Source organism: Nipponia nippon, unplaced genomic scaffold (genome assembly GCF_047370975.1).
Source record: "Nipponia nippon isolate SJK-2023a ecotype South Korea unplaced genomic scaffold, ASM4737097v1 scaffold_8, whole genome shotgun sequence".
NCBI lineage: Eukaryota > Metazoa > Chordata > Aves > Pelecaniformes > Threskiornithidae > Nipponia > Nipponia nippon.
Window position 1 is genome coordinate 35458905 of NW_028262402.1, and position 21170 is coordinate 35480074.

The 21170-nt window shown below is 40.5% G+C and overlaps 1 protein-coding gene across 1 annotated transcript in view; it reads left to right on the plus strand.

The window, feature by feature from the left end:
* Positions 1-21170, plus strand: part of LOC104020876 (guanine nucleotide-binding protein subunit alpha-14) — a 93334-nt gene that overhangs the window by 33530 nt on the left and 38634 nt on the right. The window contains exon 2 of the mRNA XM_087741403.1: positions 11259-11443. Coding sequence (XP_087597529.1) covers positions 11259-11443 — 185 coding nt within the window. The remainder of the gene's footprint in view (positions 1-11258; positions 11444-21170) is intronic.

The window sequence follows — 21170 nt, forward strand, 5'->3', positions numbered from 1 at the left end:
CTACTTTATGGATTAATCTGGAAAAGGTACTTGAACTAAAACAGTAAGATTTTAAAGTAAGGTATTGATCTGAAACAGGACACTGATGCAGGGAAAGACTCAAGAATGATGGATCAGTCATTGCCTTTCTCAGCTGTGTCACAGTGACAAGGCAAGGTTACCGACAGTTATATTTTGTAGGCAAATTTTGCCTCTGCTGTGGTGTCTTTTTGGTGCAAATACAGTGTAAATTTGCCTCATCCTTCTATTTTATAAGTGAAGTTGCCAAAAGCTGGGTTATGATGTGGACTAATGGACATGGCTTGTACACCTAGTGAGATGGCCTTAAGTAGCCAACTTGAGTTTGAAGTGGGTGGCCTCTGTCTGTAGGAAAAGTACATTATTTGGGGAATATTCACTGTCAATTAATTATAAGTAATGTGAGACTATTGTGATTTCTTTTAAAGGAATAACCTCTCATGAACTCTGATTAACAAAACAATATTTTTTCCCCCTACCTGCCGGTGTAATTGGTATTAGTTGTGGCATAAGTTTAAAACTTGAGAACTAGCTAAACCAGTGAATCTGGATCTTCATGGAGTTATTAAGTTCAGGATGAAGACTAAGGAAAGGGACAGATGATTCTCTCTCACTTGAAAGGGAAAGGAGCTCTGGTGAGGGGAGGGTTTACAAATCTTCATTCCTATAGAAATCTGTTGGGACTAAGGTAAGTTGTGCACTTACAGCTTTGTATGATGGTATTTTTCAGAGGATTAATTCAGCTGACTTTAATGAGTTACTCCTGAGTAACATGGTGGAGGAGAAAGAACTGACTTGAAAGGTTTTCAGTTGTGTCCTTGTAGGATAAGAAGCTTTACACATTTGTCTCCCTGGGAGGTTTCATCTGTTAGAGTTTCAGACTCGGCTTTGCATTTGTTGGATATGTAACTTTTCTTTTTCACAGCTACAGAAATTTTCTAGAGCCTTGCTTTAAGCTCTCTATCATTGAAAAAGGTTTTTTTTAACTTTTATCTTTCATTCTGTGTAAATGAGTTGTATGCTTTGTGTAGCATCTCCTTATGTAAATGTATACCTTAAGTTTGATTTATCGGAAGTGTGTAAAGTGAATGATCTTACCGATATGAAAACATTATCCAAGGAGAGCATGATTAAATGATGGCTTGACGGCTAGAAGTAGCCTCATGTTTGCATGCCCTGGCCCTCAATGGGGACCTCAGCCATCCTCATATCAGCTGGAGAGACAACACAGCATGGCATAAGCAATCTAGGAGGTTCCTGGAGAGCATTGGAGACAGCCTCCTGACCCAAGTCATAGAGGAACCAACAAAGAGAAGTGCTTTGCTGGACTTCATACTCACAAACAACGTAGGACATGTTGGTGATGTGGAGGTGGAAGGCAGTCTTGCCTGCAGTGGCCATAGAGCAGAGCTCAAGGTCCTGAGTGGAGAGAACAGGGCAAAAATCAAGATCACAACCCTGCACATCAGGAGAGCAGACTTTGGTCTCTTCAGTGATCTGCTTGAAAGAGCAACATGGGATAAGGCCCTGAAGGGAAGAGGGATGCAAGAAAACTGATTAATACTCAAAGATCACCTCCTTCAAGCTCAAGAGGGATCCATCCCAACAAGCAGGAAGTCAAGCAACAAGCTAGGAGGCCTGCATGGATGGACAAGGAGCTCCTGGCAAAATTCAAATGTAAAAAGAGACTATATAGAAAGTGGAAGCAGGGACAGGTAACTGGGGAGATATATAGAGTTGCTGTCTGAGAATGCAGGGATGAGGTTAGGAAAGCCAAAGCCTAAGTGAAGTTGGGTCTAATGATGGATGTCAAAGTGAACAATAAGGGTTTATATAAGTAGCAAAAGGAAGCCTAGGGAAAATGTGGGCCCATTGCTGAATCGGGCAGGGGCCATGGTGACACAGGACATGGAAAAGGCTGAGGTACTGAATGTCTTCTTTGCCTCAGTCTTTATTAGTAAAGACATCAGAAAAGTCTTCTAGAAATCTAAGGACTCAGAGACCAGGCAGAAAGTGTGGAGCAAGAAAGACATGCCCTTGGTGGAAGAGGATCAGGTTAGAGAATAATTAAGCAAACTGCACATACATAAGTCCATGGGCCCTGGTGAGGCACCCATGAGTACTGAAGGAGCTGGCTGATGTCATTGTGAGGCCACTCTCAATAATCTTTAATCAGTCAAGGCAACTGGGAGAAGTGCCTGAGGACTGTAGGAAAGCAAATGTCACCTCCATCTTCAAGAAGGGCAAGGACCCAGAGAACTACCAGACTGTCAGCCTCCCCTTGATCCTGGGGAGGTGGTGGAGCAGCTAATCCTGGAAACCATTTGCACATTAAGGACAAGAAAATCAACCAAGATGAAGTCATGCTCAACCAACATCATAACCTTCTACGATTAAATGACTAGCTTGGTAGATTAGGGGTGAGCAGTGGATATTATCTACCTAGACTTAAATAAGGTTTTTGACACTGCCATAAGGTCCTGGATGAGCAGGCAGTGAGGTGGATTGAAAACTGACTGCATGGCCAGGTCGAGAGAGTGATATTCAGTGGCACAAAGTCTAGTTGGAGGCCAGTGACTAGCAGTGTACCCCAGGGGTCAATACTGGGTCCAATCCTGTTTAACATCTTCATTAATGATCTGGATGATGGGGCAGAGCATACCCTCAGCAAACTTGCGATGGCACTAAACTGGGAGGAGTGACTGATAAACCAGAGGGTTGTGCTGCCATCCAGACCCCCAGGACCTCGACAAGCTGGAGAAATGGGCTGACAGGAAACTCATACAGTTAAACAAAGGGAAGTGCAAAGTCCTGCACCTGGGGAGGAGCAACCCCAGGCACCAGTTACTGTGGGCTGACTGGCTGGAAAGCAGCTTTGCAGAAAGGACCTGAGGGTCCTGATGGACACAAAGCTGAACATGAGCCAGCAATGCACCATTGCAGCAGCAAAGGCTAATTGTACCCTGGCTGCATTAGGAGGAGTGTTGCCAGCAGGCTGAGGCCACACCTGGAGTGCTGGGTCCAGTTCTGGGCTCCCCAGTACAAGAGAGGAAGAATCACAGAATCATCACGGGAAGTTGTTCCTGAAAAGTTCTTTTGTTTCCTATTTAAAGCCAGTCCAGGTGCTACTGTCGGTCTTATAGGATACACACGCACATGTGCGTGCATACATGTGTGCCTGCATCTTCTGTGATCTCTTTTTTTTTTATAAATTTATTTTAAAAATACTTTTAGTATTAATATTTTCAGCAGTAGCAGATGCTTTTTTTGGGGGAGGTGGTAGCTTTTGCCTGTTAAGCATGTGAACTGTTTTACAAAGCCTCATATCCCATGTGCAAAACCTTGGAGGATTTGACCAGAGGTTGTAAGTTTTGTTTCCAATGCTGATTTTGCTCTGATGCTTTCCTTCAAGGTGTTTGGAATGACTTAGAATAATGGAATCAAGACTAACTTGATCCTGCACTTTTATAGCACAACAGACCAGAATGAGTTATGGAACTTCTGCTTTATATGATTGTTCCTCCCTAAAAATTTATGTGTTTAAGCTTTTTTTGATTTTCTAAGAATCCTGTAATTGAATGGCGTATTTGCAGATATATTGTCACTTCCACCTTTATAGTTACTAGCAGAATTAACATTGAAATAGTGAGTTATGTAGGTGTCATATAAGTGGTGCCAGTGCAGAAGCAGACGTTCAGCTATATGCATAGCACTAGTCCATATGGACTTACAAATCATTTTTTAAAAAGTATGGGTTTTTTTCTCTTTTGATGCTGATTATTAAATATGTTTGGACCTGCTCCCCCTGTTAATTTAACTTTGGAAATTGCAAAACTCTTATTCTTAATCATGTTCCCTGTCATCAGCAGGAGAAAAGTCACCAGAATGTGCTTTTAACATGTGGAATTTTAGAATGAATGAGAGCTGTTTCCCTGGTAACAGATCTGAAAGATGTTTCTGAATCCTACAGAATATGAATGGAGTATCTGAAATAGCTGCTGTTTTTTAGGGGTTTGTTTTTTTGATTGTCATTCCCCCCCTCCCCCCAATTTTTTTCTTTATAGATTTATGGTGGGGTTTTTTGGTATTGTTGGTTAGTAAAAAGCAACAGATAATGCTTCAAAATATTGCCTGGCACAGATACCAAGAATGGTGATTGGTAAATGACCAAGAGAAGTGAAAACACATTTTATTTTTGGGTTACATTTCTATTGAAAAACAAGAACTAACTGTGTATGAGTTGTAGAGATGAAATCTGCTTTGGCTTTCCACCAGGTCATTAAAAACACTGCCTCGTCCTTGCCTCATAATAGTGGAAATGGTTGTGGCTTTGTTTTCATGTAACTATGTGCATTACATTGTGAAGCTAATTTCAGCGTTTAATACAGTACCTCCATGAAAGAAGTTAACAGAATGGGCAGAATAATCCCCCAAGATTGCTGAATGACTCTGAAGATTTTCCTTTCTGATAAACCTCAAAGATTTCCTTTCTCCTGCTTCAGGTCTCCTCCTTGAAGTAAACAGAATTTCATTCTGTACAATTTTTCTGCCTGTGTTGTTCTAAAAACATAATTCTTTGTTGCTCTAACCTTGTCAATTTACAGTAAGTCAGGTTTATTTACTTGAAAGTCATTTTTATGTCCACATTTGCACACTAGCACCGTTTATTTCTATATATCAAACTGTTAATCCTACAGTTACAGAAAGATGTTTCTTTCTGTTAGTCGAACAAGCCTAACAACTGCAATACAAAATATTGCAGGTCCCGTTTAGATATAGTTTGGTTTTTAATGCAAGCAGCAGATCTTCTAATTTAATTACTAAGTGTTGGTATCTTTATTCACGTAATTATTTCTGGCCATGAAACAGATATTTTTCTTAACAGAAATAGCCATTTTTCTGTAAAGAGAGTCAGAAATGTGGCCTGTCATAAAGGTTTGAGAGCAGACGCTTGAGGCTACTGAGTTTTGCAGAGCTGATAAGTCAGCTATAGCTATAAACATGATTCTGTCAGTGAGCCTTTTCTGGTGGCCACTTGTACCTGGTCTAGATTCTGGTCTAAAGATGGCACTGAACGTTACTTTTATGACCATGTACTTTACCTTTTTGTTTTCCTTGTGGCATTTTGACTTCATTGTGTTTACCATGCTTGACAGCGGGGACAACTGGGAAGGTATCTCTTGCTTCTCCTGGGACCAGGGCGCTTGCTCATGCAGATATCCAGTGACTTGGCCCTTATGAGCACCAGAGCTGTTGAGTGAGACACAGCTGCCAGGACAAGAGTGAAACCTGTTGTCATGCAGCAACAGATGAAATATATTTGCTTACTAACTGACCTACATCTATTCATGTATGGCAAGTGGAAGTGAGCACACGGACAGGTCTACACTGTAGTTGAAGGCATCGTTGCCATTTGAGAGCTGATAATAGTGAAGAGCAACCTGGATCTCAGTCATTTGAACTGCTCAAGTGTGGATCCAGGGTTCACAGTAGGCTTTATCACCTCTGCCAAAGCTGCTGTTGTGTTGTTCTTAATAGTGGTAGGATTAGCAAAACTAGTTAGTTAGCTTTGCTCTGTCCTTATTAATTACAGCCTTCTAGTTTTGTTGTGGCTGTATTCACAGTCTGCTCATTGATGTAATTAAGTTGGACAGACAAAGTCCTTAGGAGAATAAGAGAGCACAGAGTTGTGTTGTTTCAGGGCTTTGTTTTTTGTTTGTTTGGTTTGTTTTAATAACTTGTTGGTTTCTCCATAAAGAATTAAGATATTAGACTTGGAAAATAAAGCTGACAGGCAAAGGAGGAGTTAAGGACAAAAGAAACAATGGCCAAAACAGATATAGTGTTTTATTCCTTGAATTAACTGGCAAAATTCCAATATTCCTTTCAATTGAGAAACACTTACTTCTGTGGCAGTCAGTAGTTGAAAGCAGAGGAAAAAAACTGAATGCTTGAAGTGACTGCAAGGAGATAAATACGTGACATTAACTAATGTATTTACATCTCACCTTTTGAGAATATTGTCTTTTGACCTAGTCAGTAGAATGTGTATTCCATATTTGGGCAGTAATGATTCAACATTATTTCCTGAAGGTAAATGCACTAAATGTATTCTGGGCAAGTGCTGAGCACAAATGTCACTGGTTTGGGTTGGGTTGGGGTTTTTTTTACACAAATAGCCTCTTAAAACTTGTTTGTAATAACAGAATTCCAACACCTTGGAGGTATATAGCCACATTTTAAAGCCCCCCATTCTCTAATGCTTCTAGAATGGGTGGCATTAAAGTGTGATTATATATTTCCAAGGTATATAATACATCAATATTATATTGTTCTATTATCTACACTTTCTGTACTACCTGCTTTTTATTACCCCACTACCATTTTTGTTATTCCTAATGTAAAAACTGTACTCCATTTTCTTAAGTCCCACCATCTGATGTCTTAAAACACCAGTGCCAATTTATGTGTCTCCATTTGTTTTCCAACTATTTTAATTAAAAAGACACTCAATCCAAATCTGATTGTGTTTGTAGTTCCATCCTGAAATGCAGTTATCTTTAGCTTAATATCTCACAAGTATGCATGTTGGCACGACTACTCCATATTCAAACTCTTTTTGAAAGCCCTGACACTTTTTAACATGCTGTAAAATGATGCTCTGTCAAGATGTGCTTCAAAAGCCTTGTTTCATTTTAAGCTAATGAGCCCTGAAGATTTTTTTAGATAGCTTATGAGAATGGAGAAACAAAGAGCATGTATTCTTGGATTTGCACAGAGACCCTGTATTCTGGGTTTATGACAAGAGGCACAGCTAGGCATATAAGGAGTTGCTGGAAGGAAGAATACAGAAAGAAGACTGTGCACTCTACTTAAGGTCAGAGTAGGGAGCAGAAAGCTTTTAAATCAACTTGTGTTCAGGATTATGAGAGGTCAAGGGGTAAAGCAGGATGGCTCTGTTTATTACCCGTGTGTTTCATACCACTTTATAGATCACTTGAATAGGCAATTTTTGTTTGCTGTAGGTTGATACAGATTAGATCAAATTGGATAGTAATAAAATATTGACCTTAAATTTCTTAAAAAAATAAATTGGATACATGCAGGCAACAACTCTAGCTTGGATTACAGATGATGATCTCTTCAAACCTGGCCCTATCTACCTTCGGTGTTTGTGGGGCTTGGAAAAAAGCATTTTTCTTTAAAAGCTGAAATTAGATATATAGTGCTTTGATTTTGCTTTTTTTTTAAAACTTAATTTTACAGCATTGTTACATATCCGTGACAGTGAAGTTAACAGTTGCACAATGGTTTTTCTTTAACTCAAACATTGGTAGAGGGCACTGCTGTAATGTGATAGGACTGTTTATTCTGAGTTATATAAAAATTCAGGTCAGCAATTCAAACTCAATTAATCAGAGTGTTTTCCTCTCAAATATAAGGGTTCCACTGACAGTGAAAAAAGTTGTTGGTGGGGTTTGGTTTGGTTTGGTTTTGTTTTTAAACTGAATTGTATTTGAATTGTATTCATGTTGATTTCTTAAAGCTGACATGCCAGGACTGCATTTCTGAGGGCTGTGATATATGATGTAACTATGTAATGCATTTTACTAAAACAAATTCCTCCAGGAATTGTTTTGCATATATTCCAGCATATCTCTATGTTCCATCTCTCTCAAGTAAACCAATACAATGCCAAAATTAAAGAAAGTCCAAACATTTGTTGAAAGAACAGCTATATTAATCTTCTTTTTACAGACAAAAATATTAAATATTTCATATTGCTTCATTAAAAAGTTGCTTCAGCCTTCTTCTGATGAGTGCTATATGTCATGTTACCTGGAGAGCAGAGCTGTGCTAGCAATGTTCTAGAGAATGACTGTTGAACAACATGGGCTTGATTAAGGGGCAGCTACAACTTTGAAAGGAAGTCCACAATGGAGGCTGCGAAATAGGAAAGGAGGTCGTAGAGGAAGAATTGATGACAATGATAAATGTTTCAGAAAAATGGCTGTGATACACGAGTAATACATGATAACACATTACACTTTCCTAGGTTACCTGAGTTATGCTTGTTATTATTATTAATGGTTGGAGCCCTGCAGCTGCATGATCTTTCATTAAAAGATCCTATGGTCTGCTATGGTACTGAGATGCAGTATTGTAAGATGGGCACTCACAGTATTTTCCTGCTTTGTTATATCTGAAGATGTAATGTTCAGAGGAACTGTTTCCTCTTTGTGCTGATACATTTTCGACACCTAGTGGTACTAAGTGTAAATTACTGAAGGTTTGTTAATGGCAAGACTATCCTACTAGCAGTAAATTCTTAGTGAAGAAGTGAAGCAAATCCAATAGCTCAGACAGAATGGAGTTAATTGTTAGAATTCTGAAAAAATTACAGTGAAGGTTTTAAGAAGGAAGTATAACAAGTATTTTTTGTTCCTGTGCCATCCTTCAGTTGAGGAAGAACAAGAAACGGCTGTCCATGACCCTCTCATATAAAAAGCTCTGTGGGATAGAAATGGATTTGTTCAATCACATCACACTGATGCTGAAAAACAGGAAATACAGAGAAAATGAGAGGTGTGGTGGAAATGGAGTTGAGCAATTACAAGAGAAATTTTTCTGCTCATTGTTAGTCAAGTTTGTAAGGGTGACTGAAAGTTGCAGAAGCATATTGCAAGAGTAGGCAGTGAAATGGCAGGTGAAGTTAATTGTAGATCAGTATAAAGTAATGCAGGTGGAGAAATGCACTTTCTCTCTCTTTTAATTACTTACAGCACAGATAACACAATGATACCACTTCATAAATCTAAGTTTTGGCAGCACCTTAGTATTTGAAGTTTTGGTACTCTAGATATATCTCAGACGTAAACAGAAGAGAAAGCTTCAAAAGGGGTCAAAGGGATGATCAAACTATGGAGTGAGAACTCCACCTGAGAACTGAACTGACCTGGTTAGGACTCTTCAATCTACAAAAAGTACAGCCAAAGGTGAATATGTGTGGTGGGTTGACCTTGGCTGACGTCCAGGTGCCCACCAAGCTGCTCTATCACTCCCCCTTCTGAACAGGACAGAGGAGAAAGTATGCTCATGGGTCAAGGTAAGGACAGGGAGATCACTTACCCATTACCATCACAGGCAAAACGGACTTGACTTAGGGAAATTAATTTAATTTATTGCCAATTAATAACAGAAAGATAGTGAGAAAGAACAAATCTTTAAACACCTTCTCCTCACCCCTCCCTTCTTCCCAGGCTCGACTTCACTCCCGACTCTTCTACCTCCTCCCCCTGAGCAGCACAGGGGCATGGGAAATGGGGGTTGTGGTCAGATAGTAACACTTCATCTCTGCTGCTCCTCCCTCCTCGCGCTCTTCCCCTGCGCTAGCCTGCGGTCCATCCCACAGGATAGTCCTTCACAAACTTCTCCAACAGAGGTCTTTTCCACGGGCTGCAGTTCTTCAAAAACTGCTCAGGCATGGGTCCCCCACAGGCCACAGGTCCTGCCAGGAACCTGCTCCCGCATGGGCTCTCCACAGGCGGAAGCTTCCCTCAGGGCATGTCCACCTGCTCCGGCATGGGGTCCTCCATGGGCTACAGTGTATCTGCTCCACCATGGTCCTCAGTGGGCTGCAGGGGGACAGCCTGCCTCACCATGGTCCTCAGTGGGCTGCAGGGGAATCTCTGCTCCAAAGTAGAGAGCAGAGGTGCCTGGACCGGACCACCTTCTCCCCTCCTTCTTCACTGACCTTGGAGTCTGCAGGGCTGTTTCTCTCACATTTCTCTCTCACATACCTGTTGCACAGTTTTTCTTACCTTTTCTTAAATATGTTATCCCAGAGGCGCTACCAACATCGCTGATGGGCTCAGCTTTGGCCGGTGGCGGGTTCCCTCTTGGAGCCAGTGAAATGGGCTCTGACATGGAGGAAGCTTCTGTCATCTTCTCACAGAAGCCAGCCGTGCAGCCCCCCTGCTATCAAAACATTGCCACATAAACCCAATACAATATGATAGAGCTGTACAAAATCAAGAGTGTGTGGAGAAGGGAAGGAGGAAAATTTATTGAATACAAGAAACAGAAATGAAGCTGGTGAGTCCAGGCTCAGAACAAATAACGTGTCATGGGTGATCCAGCTCTGAAACTCCTTACTAAAATGTGTTGAGGCTGCAAAAAGTTTCCATGGCTTTAAGGAAAGACCTGCCCAAGTGCTTGAGAGATACAGTAGGGCTACCGAATAGGTAGCTAATGAACTTTCATTCATGCATTCAACATTCAATTCAACATTCATTCAACATTCAGCTAATGAACTTCTAAGCTAAGTCCTAACTTTTAAGATGCACAGAGGGTCTTCTGGAGGAATTGTCATATATTCTGGCCCCTCTTTTTACTCTTCTTTTGGCCAGCACTTACAAACTTGGTTGGAGACGGGACACTGCCTGAATGGACCCTTGACATGAGTCAGTGCAGACATTTCTCTGTTGTAAGGCTAATAGGAAAGAGCAGAGGAACAAGGCTTACATCCTGAAAAATGTTAGGAAATACACTGTTATGTCCTGTAAATGGGCTTAAAGCAATATGTACATGCAAACTATTATATGAATAATGTAAGTTCAATTATGACTTTACAGTATCCGTTTGTTAGGGCTTTTTGAAATAGAATCAATAATTCCCAGTGTAGCTGACAGCAATGAATGTGTTTTTCATCATTTCAGTTAGCATGTTTTCAATCAGTATTTATATAAGAATCAGTGGAAATGTGAAACTAAGTAATGTGGCGTCATGATGAAATTCTTCTCCAAGTTCGGTATTAGTGCAGGCTTTATTGTTAAGGTGTAAATGGTACATAAGCTTTGTAAAAGTTGTCAGTGTTGAGTAATTTGATCCTTACACAAACAAAGTTTCTTTCTTTTGTACTCATGTACCTTGCTTATTTTGTAATCTGACTTCTACCTACAGGATGCTTAGATTAAACATTGTAGGATGTATTCTGATAAGATACCTATATATATCTTTTACCAAAAAAAACCCTCCCAAACCCAGAAATGCAAATATTTTGACTAAAACAATTCAGATTATAGAGAATGGAAAATTCAGAAATGATACTACAGTTAATGGTGACTCTTAGGCATGCTCAGATAAATTGCACATCCTTATATGTGTATTTACAAATATTTTCAACTGCCAGGATTTGCAAATACAATACTTTTTGTCTCTCCTCTTTCCCCCTCCCCCAGGCACAGGAGAAAGTGGCAAGAGTACGTTCATTAAACAAATGAGGATTATTCATGGATCAGGTTACACAGAAGAAGACAGGAAAGGCTTCACAAAACTGGTTTACCAAAACATATTTACTGCCATGCAAGCCATGATCAGAGCCATGGATACTCTCAAGATACAGTACACATCCAAAGAGAATGAGGTAAGCCAGTACAAAGAAAGTTCTAGTTTCAGCCCATGAAATTTCAGTTTGTACACTAATTATTTGAGTCATAACCTTATACAGGCAGAATCTTAAAAATATATATGTCTTGGGGGGCGTTTGGTGCCCCACCATCTGATTCTACAGAACAATGGGGAGTTCCTAGTGGAAAGAGGGTCAGAGTGAGCGGGGATGGAATGGAGCTGGCTAGGAAGGGAGAATTTTCAAAGTTGCAAGCTGGTAATAAGTACCAAAAAAAAAAATAGGGTTAGACTGTGCATGACAGGAATACACAGACAGAGCTTGGTTTGTCAGTAGAGCTCCAGAATGAGGAATTTTGGGTCTATTGTAGGAGAACAGGAGATCTGCTTGATGCTGGTGTGCTTTGAAACATACCCCCTAGAGCCCTATTATGGATTTGGTAGCAACCTTTATGTACTTAAATAACTTGAAAATGTAGAATGTCTTCTCCAACCGTTTTCTAGTTTCAGTGTATATTATACAATTATGTTTTTGGTTTCAATGCTTAGGATTATAGAACTATACAAAAAAAATTCTGCTTCAGTTAAATCAGTTGCGTCCTTTGCATCCATCTGTTGCATCAGTTGCTCAAGTATCATGAAGAATATGTAAGCAAATAATTAGGTGATATTTGTTTAAATTAAGAGAGTTTTCCAGTTGGCTAAATTTTAGTGTTAAGATAGGGAAGACTGTGTAGGAAGTATCAAGGCAGAAATAATTTGTAGAATTTATGTTTGTTTGAACTGCAGTACTAGATTAAGAAAATACAGTTGATAGCCTACTTTTCATTCAAAAAATATGATTGCATATGAGCTATACAAAAAACAAAATTATGATCCGATTTTTTATTATTTAAGTTGGTTTGTGTTATTTATTCTCCCTAGGGTTCTAAAGAAAAGGGATAGAAAATGTTGTTTAAAAAATAAAGGACTGGGAAATTAAAATTCTTTTATTTTTTTATCACAAAAGAACAAATGGTATCAGCAGAAACAAATTCTGGACTTCAGAGAGCTGAGGTATTAGGGTAATGCTTTCCTACGTAAAAAAAATATTCTGAGGGTTAATAAGCTGTTGTTTGTAAAACACCTTTAGACGCTTAAGAAGGCAGCAGGTACAGAAACAGCAAATATGATTGTGACGAGACTTCATCCTAACTCAGATGTGTATATTTTGAGGAAAAGTGAGACAATCAGAATCTATTTGAAGAAATACATTTGCACTGCCTCTTCCTGAGGTTTTTTTTTGTTGTTGTTTTTTTTTTTCTTTTCTTCCCATTAAGAACAAAATACAAAGACTTAATAAACAGCAAAGTTTTTCTCATTCTGGGCTCTGAGAGCTGAGCTGGATATATTCCCATAACACACTATTCTGGCTAAATTGTATTCTTGATGATAGCTGTGCTGCCAGTGTCTTCAGATTCAGAAGATTATAATGCTATTTTACAGTTGTTGGAGAGAGGCAGAATTTGAGCTTGTGCTTCTTTATTAAAGGTAACAAAGTGCTAAACAATAAGAACACAGTTTGGCAAGCTCAGCTTCAGTGGCATTTAGAAAGCAAAGGCATTTTTGCTTACACATGGAGAAACTCTTGAGAAACATGAAAATAACCACACATTGCCCCAGTCACTTTGCAGGAGACAACTGCCTTTTAGTCTTTCATCTAGGTGATGAATATAATGCAAAGTACTATAAATCTTGTAATTGCCTTTCATTAAAGGATCTTAAGCCTGTAATGAAAAGCAGTTGACAGTAACAGTGATAAACAGAGGAGTTGTGATTCTGCTGTCATAATTGTACTGCAGAGGTGTGTCTGGTGACCATACAGAAATTGTCCAGCGTGCTCCTCCACATGTCAGTATGTCCTTCTTCTCCATGGCATGCCATCTTTTCCCTGAAAAATTTGTTTCCCTCTGGCCCTTTTATTAATTTTTGTTTGTTTGTTTGTTTTTCTTGTATCCAGTTCGTGCTTTGACCAGGTCAGGTTTTCTCCTCTGTGGCCCCTGGAATTCTCTGGCTTCTGAATATCTTCATTTAATATTTTTGTAGCGGAGAACAGATTGTCCCTTCCCTGTAATTGTGACATGTGTGAAAATCCATAACTCGTATATGGACAGAATGTCCAAAAAGGCCTCTTAATCCTCTTAATGTTTGCAAATAAAAGCAAGTTTTATAGAAGGTGTTTAAAGAGGTTTCTTATTGCTATTGTCAACTGCAAGTATTTAAGTAAGTGGTCTGACTTTCTATAGGTACTGCATTGAGATGGGAAGGGGGTTTTGTTTTGTATTCGTTTGAAGTTGCTTGGATGAAGTATTTATCTATATAGTCATGCTTGACCTTTAAATTTAACTGAGCAGGCAATTTTAATCCTAATTTCAGGTGGTCTGTTCTTTGGGATACTTTGTTTCATCCTTACTTTGAAGTAGGAAGGTATCATAGCATGTTTTGGGTGTATTTTAAGCATAAATCCTGCAGATGTTTAGGAACCTAATAATTGAAGGAATTATTATAGTACTATCATAACCCCACAGTTTTGGAATGGATTGTTTGATTTTATTTTTGTTTCTCCTTTTTTTCCTGTTATAACCATTCTATAAAATTTGCTGCTAGAGGTGAACTAGTTGGGCGGGTGGGGAGTGGGGTGGAAGAAATAATATTTATTGTCTATATGTCACTTTCTTCAATGTTGTAGAGTGGAAATTGGTAAATTGAGTGTTGGTGAAGTAGCCAGTTACAGTACAACATTATTTACAGTCTCTGAGGATAGTCTTTTTGTGTGAGGGCTTGAATCAACTACTTTTACAAACACTTCTTTCCATCTGATAATAGAGACTGCCAAAAAGCAAGATGAAAGTTAATGGCAGCCTGTCTCTTGGCTTCTTTGAGAAATTGTGATTGAGTTAATGTGAACATTAAGATAAGTTAATGAAAGAAAGAATGTACATTTGAGGCACAGAGAAATAAAAAAATCAGCTGATAGCTGAGAAGTAGTGACAGCTCTTTTTTGCTGTCCAAACTTTTTTTTAATCAACTTAAAGTCAAAGTGTAGGAAAAGAAAACTTCAAACAGGAGGAGGAAGAAATCAGGTGATGTTGGAGGAATGGGAAATATAGCATGAGTATACATCAGTCTTAAAAGGCAGATTTTAAAATATTTCCTGGTTTCTTGACTCTGCCAGTCAGTCACATCTTGCTGGATTATGTTAGTTTTTGCTGTATTACAAATATGCAGAAGAAACAAGTTGTTTAAGCCTGTCTGAACTGGAGATGCAACAAAGATTTTAAAGTAGTAGTTCACTGTAACTTTTCCCTCATCTTCCAAACTAACATGTATCCTGTATTGCAGGAAAATCACTCTCTTTTCTTTCTTCACTTAAGGCAACATTAGAAATTTCAACTTCCTTGCATTTAAAAAAAAAAAAAAAGTATGCACTTAACCCACTGGGAAGACCTTTTTATATAGCTGTTCAGGATGAGGCTCATAGAATAGGAATTCAGTCCTGTTGTTGTGGGTTGGTTTGTTTTTTAAAATACCCTGGTAAGATGACAGTGCATATGTTTGCAATTAACAACATATCTTTGTAGCAGGATGAACAATTACTTTTTTCCTAAGGAGAAAAACAGAATGCTGTGTAGAAATGCATTTCAGAAAGAGGTCATCATGTTACATCTCCAAAACATTTCTTGCTTTCAATAAGTAGTAACCTAGTGTCTTTCTGTCTTACAAAGTTGTCCTGGTATGAGTGTGTGTCAGCAAAACTAGTATTTTTCTCAGCAAAAGAAGTACTACAATGCCAAATGAATTTTATGGGACAGGTAAGTAACTTATGTCAGAAAAGGAGAATGCAAAAAGGCAAGTACAGTAAGATGAGATTTGGGAATTACTGAAGGAAGCCATGCAGCTGGGACAAATGGAAAACACAGTGAAGAGTAATTATTGGTTGATTTCATTGCATGTTTGCATTTGAAGATGTGGAAAAGGACATAACACAATTCTTTCTTCTCTTCCTTTTTGTATACCTTAGCAGAGAAACCATTGCTTATAGCAGGTGCTTTATTTTAAGAGCAATCTGATGGTATTAATATTACTTCATGCTTTTAGAAGTACTTTTTTATTACAATCAAATTTAACTTTAAAAATGCAGTACTTTGGTAAGTGATTTTCATTGTGCTAGCATTAATGCAGGTGATAAAGGGCTAGAATTTATAGACAGTCTAGATGTATTTTTAGCAGTTTATTTTATAGAGACACTAATTCAAAACATTCCAAAACATATTGCATCCTTCTTCATAACAAACATACTTAATTATGGGCCAATGCACAAACTCTGGGTCTAGGCACTCCTAAATAGAGGTTTCAATTTGATTTTCCAAGGAAATGAGATTTATATGACCAGACTAATTGTATCTGTCTTTGGACCTTCTGTCTGATTTCAGTTCAATTCCACAAAGAGGTTGAACTTAAAAAGCTGAAGTTCTTGGCTTCAGAGAGTTTAGTGCTGCCAGAGGGTTAAAAATAGAGAAAGGAGAAAGCTTCTTCAAGTAACCCAATTGAAGTAAAAGCAAAGAATGAGCAAAGGAGAGGCTTCTTTCGAAGTACCTGTGGGAGGAACTGGCATTCACTCGGTCACAAAATGTGATTTAACTGCCCATGCATGAGCATGTAGCATCATACGATTAGACACTTGGGCACCCAACATCAGACCTTCTGCTGCCTCCCTGGGAGTGCATAGGTTTTTCTTGTAATTTTTTGTTTTTTAAGTTATTTTTTGAGTGAGAACAAGGCCTCATCCTAGAACAAGGAGATTAAGTATCCACTCTGGGGGACTGAAGTTGTGTGCTGCTTTACATGAACAAATATAAAACATGTTAATACTGAATTAACTGCTCTCCACGTGGAAATCAGGAAGGAAATTTTCCACTTCTTAGATGACAGCCTTCCCTGCCACACATGGGATATGCATGTGCTCAGTTGGGACTTTGTGCGTGTTTGTTGATATGAGAATATGTGGGACTTACTGAGGTTGTGTGGGGAGTTTTTGTTTGCTTGTTTTGTGTTGGTTTTGTTTTGATTTTTTACGGTCACATTAATCAGAATGTGTTACTGTATTTAATAATTACCAGGCCCCTAATGGAACTGTTTCCAGTAATACCACTGCCTTGAGTGGTAGAGTTCTTATTCTGGTATGTCATAGTAAAAGTGTGTGCTTATAAACAATAATGGTAGTTACTAATTATTATTAAGAGACCTATGGGAGTACTGTACAGGCCTGTAAATACATCTGGATCATGGCTTCCTTTTACTTTAAAAACTTCTGAGTTTCTCTACCATGCCATCTTGTTGATGAGGGTGAATACTAAGATCTATTTCATTTACTTATACCTGCCAATACTAGAGAGGTTGTCTGTGTCGTTGTTTGCATTGCTCCATTGAATTTAAATAAATGTGACTGGCTAGGTTTAGAGTTGGTTTTTGTTTCTTCCTTTTCTTCTTTGGTAAGTTCAGAATCATGGCCTGCTGGCAGACTTCTTTCCTAAGTAGTTTCTAGACAGACCTAGATGCAGAAGCAATATTGGCACACTTTTGGGTTTTTTTCTTAGCATGCAAGCTCCAACTACCCACTTCCCTGATTTCTAGTGAAAGTGCTGTATTCATTTGTTCTTCAAAATAATTGGCTGTTGGTTAGAAATCTTCAGGTACTTCTTTACCTTTTGAAGTCTCAGAGCTACCAGAAATCTAACAGAGTTTTCCTTCTAACTTATTCATGAATTCATTCCAAGTTTTTTGTCATCTTCTTGTAATTTAGTTCAAGATGGGCGTTCTTTGCTTTGTTTTGTGGGTTTTTTTTTGTGTTTTGGGGTTCTTTTGGGGTTTTTTCCTTTCTGTCAGTAAAATCTTATGTTTGAGTTCTATGTATTTTCATTTTACTTTTGGTCTTATGCACTTGGGGAGATGGTTTAGCTTACCAGAAACAGAGCTAACCATTCCAGTTCTTTCAACTAATTATAACGGCCTCTTGGATGTTTTAGGAAAAAAACGTGAAAAACTGTAACTGGAGCAATATCATAACCAAAGAGCAGAAAGGAGAAAAAAGTATGTTTTAAAAAGCATATACATTTAAGGTTTCTGGCAGAGAACTGAAGGATGGGAAAAAGACTGTGTGTATGTATGGGATTTTTAAGAAAGTTTGGTCAGAACTGTCTTAATTGAGTCTCTAATCTGAGTTGCATTTGTGATAGCAGTGATGTTTAATTTCTTAGGTCTCCTGATCTTCGAGGTAAGTCCATAATTCCTTCTTTAGAAGGAACATATTTTCTCTTAAAATACTGGCAAGTGCACCCATACTTTAAATTCTGTTGTTTTTAAAACAAATTAAATACTGGTGGATACTGGGTTCCTGGTGAGAAAAGTTAAAAGTTTTCTGACCAATAATAGGCCCTATATTTTCATAAAAAGGAAAGTTTGGCCAGAGGTACACCAGTAGATCTACTAAAATCAGGTACTTCTCAGAGCTGATACTCTGTTAGACTTTTTGCAGAAAATGTATCTGTATCTTCTGGAATCATAGAATCATAGAATCATCAAGGTTGGAACCTTAAGATCATCGAGTCCAACCGTTAACCTAGCACTGCCAAGTCCACCATTAAACCATGTCCTCAAGCACCATGTCTATCCATTCTTTAAATACCTCCAGGGATGGAGACTCAACCACCTCCCTGGGCAGCCTGTTCCAATGCCTGACCACCCTTTTGGGGAAGAAGTTTTTCCTAATATCCAACCTAAACTTCCCCTGGTGCAGCGTGAGGCCGTTTCCTCTTGTCCTATCATTTGTTACTTGGGAGAAGACACCGATGCCCACGTCACTACAACCTCCTTTCAGGTAGTAGTAGAGAGCAATAAGGTCTCCCCTCAGCCTCCTCTTCTCCAAACTAAACAACCCCAGTTCCCTCAGCCGCTCCTCATAAGACTTGTGCTCTAGACCCTTCACCAGCTCCGTTGCCCTCCTCTGGACACGCTCCAGCACCTCGATGTCCTTCTTGTAGTGAGGGGCCCAAAACTGAACACAGGATTCGAGGTGCGGCCTCCCCACTGCCAAGTACAGGGAGACAATCACCTCCCTGGTCCTGCTGGCCACACTATTCCTGATACAAGCCAGGATGCCATTGGCCCTCTTGGCCACCTGAGCACCCTGCTGGCTCATGTTCAGGAAGCTGTCAACCAACACCCCCAGATCCTTTTCTGCCAGGCAGCTCTCCAGCCACTCCTCCCCCAGCCTGTAGCGTTGCATGGGGTTGTTGTGACCCAAGTGCAGGACCCGGCACTGAACCTTGTTGAATCTCATGCAGTTGGCCCCGGCCCATCAGTCCAGCCTGTCCAGGTCCCTCTGCAGGGCCTTCCTACCCTCCAGCAGATCAACACTTCCTCCCAACTTGATGTCATCTGCAAACTTACTGAGGGTGCACTCAATCCCCTCATCCAGATCATCAATAAAGATATTGAACAGGACCGGCCCAACACTGAGCCCTGGAGAACACTGCTCGTGACCAGCCGCCAACTGGATTTCATCACCACTCTCTGGGCTCGGCCGTCCAGCCAGTTTTTAACCCAGCGTAGAGTGCACCCATCCAAGCCGTGAGCAGCCAGCTTCTCCAGGAGAATGCTGTGGGAGACAGTGTCAAAGGCCTTACTAAAGTCCAAGCAGACAACATCCACAGCCTTCCCCTCATCCACTAAGCGGGTCACCTTGTCATAGAAGGAGACCAGGTTAGTGAAACAGGATCTCCCTTTCATAAACCCATGCTGGCTGGGCCTGATCCCCCGATTGTCCTGCATGTGCCGTGTGATGGCACTCAGGATGATCTGCTCCATGACCTTCCCCAGCACCGAGGTCAGGCTGACAAGCCTGTAGTTCCCGGGATTCTCCTTCCGACCCTTCTTGTAGATAAGCATCACATTTGCTAGCTTCCAGTCATCTGGGACCTCCCCGGTTGACCAGGACTGCTGATAAATGATGGAGAGTGGCTTGGCCAGCTCCTCTGCCAGCTCCCTCAGTATCCTTGGGTGGATCCCATCTGGGCCCCTGGACTTGTGAGCATCCAGGTGGAGGAGCAGGTCAGTGACTGCCACCTCTTTGACAACTGCGGCTTCATTCTGCATCCTATCTCCATCTCCCAGCTCAGGGGCCTGAAAAACCCAAGGATGACTAGCTTGACTATTAAAGACTGAGGCAAAGAAGGCATTAAGTACCTCTGCCTTCTCCTCATCCTTCGTGGCAAGGTTACCTTCTGTATCCAACAAAGGAGGGAGATTCTCCCTGGCCCTCCTTTTGTCGCTGATACATTTGTAAAAACATTTTTTGTTATCTTTAATGGTGGTGGCCAGTTTTAAGTTCCAGCTGCGCCTTCGCCTTTCTGATCTTCTCCCTGCATAACCTCACAACATCCTTGTAGTTCCCCTGAGTCACCTGCCTCTTCTTCCAAAGGTGGTAAGCTCTCCTTTTATTCCTGAGTTCCAGCCAAAGCTCTCTGTTCAGCCAGGCCGGTCTTCTCCCCCACCTGCTCGACTTACGGCACATGGGGACGGCCTACTCCTCTGCCTTTAAGACTTCCTTCTTGAATAACATCCAGCTTTCCTGGACTCCTTTGCCCTTCAGGACTGCCTCCCAAGGGACTCTGTTAACCAGACTCCTGAACAGCGCAAACTCTGCCTTTCTGAAGTTCAGGGTAGCGGTCTTGCTGACCCGTTTCCTTACCTCTCTATCATTTCATGGTCGCTGAGCCCAAGACAGCCTCCAACCACCACATCGCCCACCAGGCCCTCTCTGTTTGCGAACAGCAGGTCCAGCGGGGCACCTCCCCTGGCTGGCTCGCTTACCAGCTGCGTCAGGCAGTTATCTCCCACACACTCCAGGAACCTGCTAGACTGCTTCCTCTCTGCTGTGTTGTATTTCCAGCAGATATCTGGTAAGCTGAAGTCTCCCATGAGAACAACGGCTAGAGATTGTGAGACTTCAGCCAACCGCTTGTAGAATGCTTCGTCTGTTTCCTCGTCCTGGTTGGGTGGTTTGTAACAGACTCCCACCACGATATCTGCCTTGTTAGCCTTCCCTCTGATCTTTACCCATAAGCACTCAGCCTTATCATGACTGTCATTAAGCTCTAGACAGTCAAAACACTCCCTAACATACAGGGCTACCCCACCACCTCTCCTTCCTTGCCTGTCCCTTCTAAAGAGCTTGTAGCCATCCATTGCAGCACTCTAGTTGTGTGAGTCATCCCACCACGTTTCCGTGATAGTTACCACATCATAGCTTTCCTGCTGCGCAATGGCTTCCAGCTCCTCCTGTTTATTGCCCATGCTGCGTGCATTGGTGTAAATGCACTTCAGTTGGGCTATAGATCTCTTCTCCAGCATAGGCATGCCACCCCTAGGCTCATCCCTAGCAAGCCTGGTTTTATCCCCTTCGCCCTTCGCATCTGGTTTAAAGCTCTGTCAATGCGGCCTGCTAACTGCTGAGCTAGAATCCTTTAATTCATTGAGACTTTTTCTCTTGACATGGCCTTTCATCTAAAATGTTCTAACTTTATAGGTACTATTTCTATGTAGCATTTAACATAACACACAAAAGTACACAAGCACACAGCACGTAAGTAACTGGGCTTGATTTTACGGCATTATGAATGATTGCGCAGAAGGCCTTCAGCCAGCAG